The 7751-nt window shown below is 42.7% G+C and overlaps 1 protein-coding gene across 3 annotated transcripts in view; it reads left to right on the top strand.

The window, feature by feature from the left end:
• Positions 1-7751, top strand: part of LOC106807517 (PR domain zinc finger protein 16-like) — a 59696-nt gene that overhangs the window by 2062 nt on the left and 49883 nt on the right. For 2 of the 3 annotated variants that reach the window (XM_014809887.1, XM_014809869.1), the window contains exon 2: positions 2406-2692. In XM_014809887.1, the coding sequence (XP_014665373.1) occupies positions 2531-2692 (162 nt within the window). In that variant the 5' untranslated portion in view covers positions 2406-2530. The remainder of the gene's footprint in view (positions 1-2405; positions 2693-7751) is intronic. The other variant, XM_014809878.1, reaches the window with a different exon arrangement.

Raw genomic sequence — 7751 nt, 5'->3', positions numbered from 1 at the left:
TAATCACTACACTATATATAGTTATTATATATATATATATATATATATATATATATGTGTGTGTGTGTGTGTGTGTGTGTGTGTGTGTGTGTGTGTGTGTGTGTGTGTGTGTGTGTGTGTGTGTGTGTGTGCGTGCGTGCGTGCGTGCGTGCGTGCGTGCGTGCGTGCGTGCGTGCGTGTGGTGTGTGAATTATATATGTATTATATGTAATTGAATATCGTGGGTTATAGATGGTTGTATAGTAGTAACGAATAGTTAAAGAATGCACAATTTGTATTTCGCAGTAACGTTGATGCTGACAATCGTTATGATAAAAATCGATTGGCTGGGGAAAGATTCGTCACGCACTGCGCTGCATTCGAAATCAGTTATGCCCTATATACATGGTCTAGACGCGCTATCCTTACTTTGTGTTCGCGCACTGACTACACCTACGCATGCATCCAGGTATCAGTTTGAGTTTGGGGAAAAATCGGGGTCCGTGAGAACGCGCCACCGCGCTGCATGGTGCTGTAGTGGCGCGATATGTTGATCCCAACGACTATATAATATATGAGGGCCTATATGTCTACATCGCTGCCGATGGACTCACCGTCGCCAAGGAAGCAATGATTCCTACTTCCTGTCATTGCCGTTTATGCAAACGCTCGCTAATTGTGTCGCGCGAGCCGCGAGTTTGAGCGAAAACAGTTTTTCAGGAAACGACGCATAGTGGCAGCTCCCATTATAGGCACGCACGCACGCACGCACGCACGCACGCACGGCATCGCTCGCCGCCAAGTGCGCCAGCATTGATCAGACTAAACCTGTCACTGCAGGAAGTTACCGGCGACGCGGACGGCAGGGGGGAGGGTGGCGGGGAAGGGCTGCGTTTTACGCGACGAGCAGCGTTTTCTCATCGGTGATCGATCGACGCGGCGGGGGAGGGGACGATGCACTGTCGATAGGTATCGCTCGAGATGCGACGACGCCGCGCCGTGGGATCGACATCGGATGACCACTTACGCCTCGCCTCACTCGGCCCCGACAGATACGTTCTCATGCTACGTTGCGTGCTAGCAAGCCAAAGTGTCTTTCCCTGCTCATATGTGGGCAGAGTGCACCCACAAAATCTTCTTTAATATCCTACAGCTATTGACTTAGCCTGTGTCTAGACTGGCGGTTTCTATACAGCTGTGTATACCCTACTTTTTGAAAGGCATCGAATAGTGTATCTAGTCAGGGAAAAATCTGAAAATTTGAGATAATTGCGTGTAAGCATTGTCCAAATTGATATGTGGTATGGAATTATAGTTACACTTGGAAGTCGAATATTCATTAATTTTTTATCCGCATAAACCGTGCAGTATGTGTTCGAACCCGGTGCTAACTACTCCTTGATTGATTTCGAAGAGATTCGTTGTTTTAATATTTAACGATCTTTGATCTTTAGTCAACGCAAGCAGCGCGTGACGGGTTAGCTATGCAATGGAAGGCATATCACGTTCAAACAGCTATACGGGCGAGCGTTTACACACGGCAAATACGATGTTGTGATCACCACGTGTTGTCAGGGTTTTAATGATCTGCTGTAATACTTTACCAAGCTCTAACTTCGATGCAGGATCTGAAAAGGTTTCCTCGAGTTATATTTTTTCCATATTTTATTTGTTGAGAGCGAGCTGCTCAGCGCATTTTCCTCGGGCCTGCATAAAAGCCGAGATCCGCTGTCTATTATTGAGCAGCTCTTCTGTCTTTCGCGCATCATAATAGTTTGCTACTCGTAGGGAACGCTGCAGAATGATAGCATCACTATTCATAACGTGATCACATTTATAATTCAGTGCGGCGTGAATGCAACCAGTGTTATCTTCCCCCCGATGCTTTAAAATTTAAAACGGCTCGGCATTCACGAATTTTGTTTGAGTAAGGAAGAGAGGCATTGAATTCAGCTGTTGCTATCAGGTGGCGGCCATCGCTACGGTTACGACGCTGTCTCTTTGTGATGCAAATGTGATAAAATTGGATGCGTCATGCGAACACAATTAGACAGGTAGTCGACTTTCAGAGGCCACATCGGAGCGTTCTACCCCACCGTCCACTGCGCCGCATACTCGCGCATTACATTATGCATAGGCCTGCAATGTTTGCGCGCTGACATTTGGGTGAATAAGTGTGTGCGCCGATGTAGCTGGGAATGTAATTTATGATCGATCAGGCCGATGGAAGATCACGGTCAATTAAATGCTGGCCCGGTGTCACGTTGAGTTTAGAAGGGCGAAATAAATTAACGGCAAGAATTTCGCGTTTTTATAAGATAAGTAACAGGTAAAAAACACTATAGTTGTTGTCATCGCATCTGACTTGTTAACGACCGCGGCAGTCTGTATATATAATAGACTCGGGTGTGTTCTATTCGCTGCAGCAGTGCTTTTTCACGAGGCTCACATCGTCACGGAGAGAACGCCTCAGCCTTTTTTCGTCGCGTGGAGTCAACAGACATCCGTATCCGCGGTGACGTCAAAGTTATCAGTGTGCAAACCCGATCAGATGGAGCTGCCGAAGAGACTAGAATGTCGTGAAGCGCACTGTTCGCCCGCCGGGCTCGGCATATGGACAAACGCGAAGATATTCAGCGGCGAGCAGTTTGGTCCGTTTGCCGGTGTGTTGAGGAGGTGTGATGGAGCTAAGCGCGAAGCCTCGCCGTGGCGGGTAAGTGGTAATTACGGTGACGTCATCGCAGTAATCAGCAGATAGTGCGTAAATTTGCGTTGAATTATACGAGCACGCCGTTATCTAGAATCGACTATACTTACATGTTTAATTATATTTAGTATGTTGTATATGAGGTTGTTGTGTTGAAAGAAATGCAATTTGAAATAGATGGTAAATGTCATACGGTCCAGATCTGAAAAGCTTCCCTCTAAAGTTACGTATTTTTATACGTTACGGTGTTTATTAGCTCTTGGTATAATATAATTAGATTGGTGCGGAATATCTGACAATATCCATGTGACTGTAACCGGCACCGGTTTTGCCGATGCTAGGTGGCAAAGCATTGATACTGACACATTGTATTGATAAAATCCGTCTAGACAAACGTTCTTTTTGTATGCATACGTCACTGGCACGTTGACAGAAAACGTAATTTACAACACGACGCATGTCGCCTGGCAACCAGTGGCCAATCCATTAGTGGCGGCTGTCAACCGAGAGAAAAACACAGATAATTTTGTACAATTTATCTGCTCGTTGCCGTGTCATCTGCTCGACGATTGATTTCCAATTGCAGCTCATTTTTCGGAGATCGCCTTTGCATTAGTTTTTCTTTGTGGCGTCTGCCCTGTTGCGTATTCGGAGGTGTAGCGTGCATTTTTTACATGCTAGGATCAATGCATTGGCTGCGTGTATACTATCGAGGCATGATTTATGTGTGACCGTATCTATAGTGGATTCGCCAACGAAGCACAATTTTTCGTCAACTCATGATTACAAAATGTCATCGCTATTGCGCGTAGTAGTTGAGTGAGTTTATGAACACTATAAAATATATCTTCTATTTGCATAGAAAGACATTGCTTAGCTTACATGATGATCTTTTAATTGTGATTTTCTTGACTGTGAACATGATTGAAGACAACCGGTAGTTTCATGGCTCAAGGTTCAAGGTTCGTATAGATTCGGTGTAGCTATCAGATGCTCGTATACGGGAAGAATTAAGGCACCGTCAACTCTGTTTACAATTGCACACCTAGCCAAAAGCAATTAGGCTCTCGCGTGCACCCCTGCTGGACAGTGGAAATTACATACACGGTTACTGTCATCAGAGTTGCCTCGAAGTGATGATGAAAAGGTGAGAAAAGCACTACGAAATACACCGCCGGCTAATGCGGTATCTCTGCATCTTCGCGAGAGATTCATTACGTGCGAAAATTGTGCTTTTGTTGTTGAATTACGCGGCAGATTAACGCGAGAGCGCACTGATGAGTCTATTGATGCTCGCGGGTCACAGATAATTGAGACGCACCCATATTTGGCTTGATCTCGTGCTCGGCTTGTGTGTACAGGCGTTAAACACAAAGACTCGCGCGCCTTCGCGCCCTTTCTATGAATAGATTACGATGACGTATATGCGATTAAAGAAAGCGGGCTTTAGAGTAAACAATCTGGACTTGCCACATTTCAAAGAAACCCACAGATATACATGTAGCTGAGTAATTCGTTATTAAGAATGTATAATAAATTCGTGTTAAAACCTTTGCTCGTTACAATGTACAGTAGCAATTTGCTTAGCTATATCCAAAATACGCGCATGATTGACAGCCCGTTCCTGCACCCATCCGAACATCGACCGATACATGTAAAAATGTAAATTGAAATTGGCCTAAACAATAGCTCGTCGGAAACCGTGAAGAGATTATGTCGGATGACATAGTGATACTATAGTCATCGCAGTGTCGTATGAAGTTTGTTGATTAAAGGAACGCCGCGAAAAAACGCAGCAAAGTCAAGGTGACAAAAAACGTGGCTTCAATCAACAGGAAGCACGCCGGACACTCCCCGGTATCGTCAATAAATGATGCAGTCGGACGTACATCAGTGCTTTTTGCTGAATCTTCGTGTGAATATTTCATAAAGGACTGACTCGGAAGACAATCGTCTGATTACAACCTCGCCTCATTATTTAATTAAGTTCCGCTGGCGGCGAAAAAACCCGCTGGCATGCCGAAGAAAATGAAAATATTTAATTACCTTTCGCCAATCACTGGGAGAGTCTGGTAAGTGACGGAATGAGCGCTCTTATGGCGGCTGGAAGAACAAAGTCACGTGTAGAGAGAACCGCGCGTTGCTGATCCTGAAGAGACGGCCGAGTGAAGGTCCAGTAACTACGCTACGTTAACGTTCTATCGTTCTTGCCGTACCGCCAAGACATCTCACATGCACCATGTTCAGCCAAAAATCCGATACACTGGTTGACAGGTGAGTGTTTGCATGAATTGTATAGTGGGCTATAATTGCAATGAAATGAATAGGAGTATTGAAATTGTGTCACCGATTGATGCTGTGCAACTTGGCCATTGAAACGCTTTTGGGTTACGTTATAGCCTGTTAACGAAAATGATTCGGAAAACATAAGCTTTCCTATTGTAAATCTACGTCCAGGAGTAAATAGTCTCAAATTTTAGATTGTTTACTTATGATATATGTGATACGAATGCTCATTGTATTGTTCAATGCATATTACACGTGTCATCTAAGATTCGGATATATGCATGTCACATTAATATGTGGCGTACATCGGGTGTAGACGTAAGTACGCTAGTCATCGCACAATATTTTGGATCACCAGAGTAGGTAAACTACAGGTATTCATCTACATGAATAGTTTCATTTCCATTGTCTCCGCATCTTTGGTCAAAATCGCAGTTTCGGCTTCTCGACGGATGTCAGGGTTTATATGTGCGTGCGTGCGCGCGCGCGTGTGTGCATGCTTACAGACACCCACTTTACACATGGTCTGCTAAAAAGTCGTGTTGCATGTGTGAAAGTAACGTGACATTATCACGTAATAATACATAGCATCATTTGTTTTGTAATTTTTAATTTCGTAGAAATGATTGGTGACATCATTGCATATAGCCACCAGCATGGCAGAATGTTGAGATAGGATGCTTAAACTACATCATACTACCCATATGAACCAGATCATTTTCTACACGCACCAGCGCGCGCATGAGCACATTCTGGGTGATGTCACACTGTCATTGTCCATAAATAGTTCCAAAAGTATTAGCGACACCAAAGTTATTAACGACAAATTTATTTCTTGATGCCAGTCCGATCATGGTCGGCAAGTTTCATACATATTTCTATCATATATTCATTCATCGTTTATAACCTGTTTCAAATCTCAATGGATATACGGTTACTGGAAAGTGACCAGTAAAAATGTTAATGAAGCTGTTGAATACGATTTACTCCCCATGAAAGTTGGGTTACATGTTACTGGTAGCAGGTAGAGCATAGATATTTAATGTTGCATTAGAGAGTGAATATTTCATGACATTGATTACAAGTACGTGTTCAAAACTTGAGCATACTCAAGGGACAGAAGATGTTTTTATTGATAATTAATAATTGTGTTTTGAAATATTGATAGTTGAAATTCTAAAAAGTAAATATACAACTCAGCACTGCATTTCCGGTAGTGTGATCTCACTATATCTGTGATGTTGTGATTTGTAATGTGAATTTACTTGGTAGAAGACGCAATCACAGCATAATAAATACACTAGTGAAATTTTATTGAAATTTAACATTAAAAACGCCTATCAATCTATTTGTTCATCTATCTACCTATCTTTTCATCTGTCTATCTACCTGTCTGTCTGTCTTTCTTTCTTTACGTCGGTCCGTCCATCAATCCATCTATCTATGAATGTATTTATTTATCTAGCTGTAGCTCGCTAGTTATCTGTCTGTCTGGATAATACCAGAAAATAATTCGTGCGTAAGTTTCTAAATATCGCGCGCGAGAAAACATAAATGTGTAAGAAGAAGAATGTTATCTCAAAGCATAAAGCCCTAGAAGTATTATAGGAATAAAGCGTATTCAACTGCCAACAAATCAATGCGAAAGCACTTCGATCATTTTCGCTCTCACGTACGCAGCACATAACTGGAAAAACTGTTGATGATCATGTCTCAAGTGAATTGTGCATTGCTGCGCTTAGGACCTGAAGGGCTTACAGATATTCCGAATAATCCGGCTGAAATATTACACGTCATCTAATAGTGTGTCTTTTGGTTGTATTCGCTTAATTAGAACTAACTTTCCTACTATATCGCACTATTTACGCTACTTGTATCGCAAATCCTTGATTCTTTTTAGCATAGGACATAGCAGGTGATATATTTTTATTATCGTATGCTTATTGACGTGCTTTCAGAAACTAGTGCATCATAATAGATGGATCTATAAAGATTGACTCCTTGTGTTGTGCAGGTGCGTGAACGATGAGGCTATTGCTCAGTAAATGTAAATCAGTCTCAGTTGCCACTTTTGTGTTCACGCGCTATATCTGTGTTCCGTTAGTCCAATGAACATGCTAATGCGGAAAGATGGTTAAAAGGAAGTCGTCCGTTGTCGCGTTTTTCGCAAGCTATTTCAATGCTTTTCATTGTAGCTGCTGCCTCGCGTAAAGTTTACCAAGCAATACTATCTAGGCCCACCACTAATGCTTCGTCACGACGCAGACCTTGCTCATAAAAATTGCATTGAAGCAAAAGCGATGACCTGAAAGAGCTATTGATATTGCCAGGGGGCAAGGAAGGATGATAAGAAACCTGGTAAACAAAGACAGTGATTGAGGCAAAGAATTATCTGATGTGTACTTCAGATACAAAAAAAACACATTGTTATTATGCAAGAGCTGCGGGAGCGACTTGAATCCGTGCATTGAGCATAAATTCAGCATTGCTTTCTTTTTGGTCATATGACGTTAAGCGTTTGAAAACATATGACAGCGAGCATGCTATAAATCGTTATTGCGTTCGTTTTTGTTTTGTGTTTGAATAGATTAATCCGCCTAGCAGGTTGTGCACAGTTGACTAGTCATTGACTGATTGATGTGTGAGCCAAGTGCTCTGCGCTGATATCTTCACACGTCCTCGTAATCGCTCACATCATTCCTTCATTCCATAGTGAGAGAGAGAGAGAGAGAGAGAGAGAGAGAGAGAGAGAGAGAGAGAGAGAGAGAGAGAGAGAGGG

The sequence above is a fragment of the Priapulus caudatus genome, unplaced genomic scaffold (genome assembly GCF_000485595.1).
Source record: "Priapulus caudatus unplaced genomic scaffold, Priapulus_caudatus-5.0.1 Scaffold11, whole genome shotgun sequence".
In the NCBI taxonomy this organism is placed as follows: domain Eukaryota; kingdom Metazoa; phylum Priapulida; class Priapulimorpha; order Priapulimorphida; family Priapulidae; genus Priapulus; species Priapulus caudatus.
Note: the sequence above shows the minus strand (reverse complement) of the source record. Positions and strands in the feature narration are given on the sequence as shown.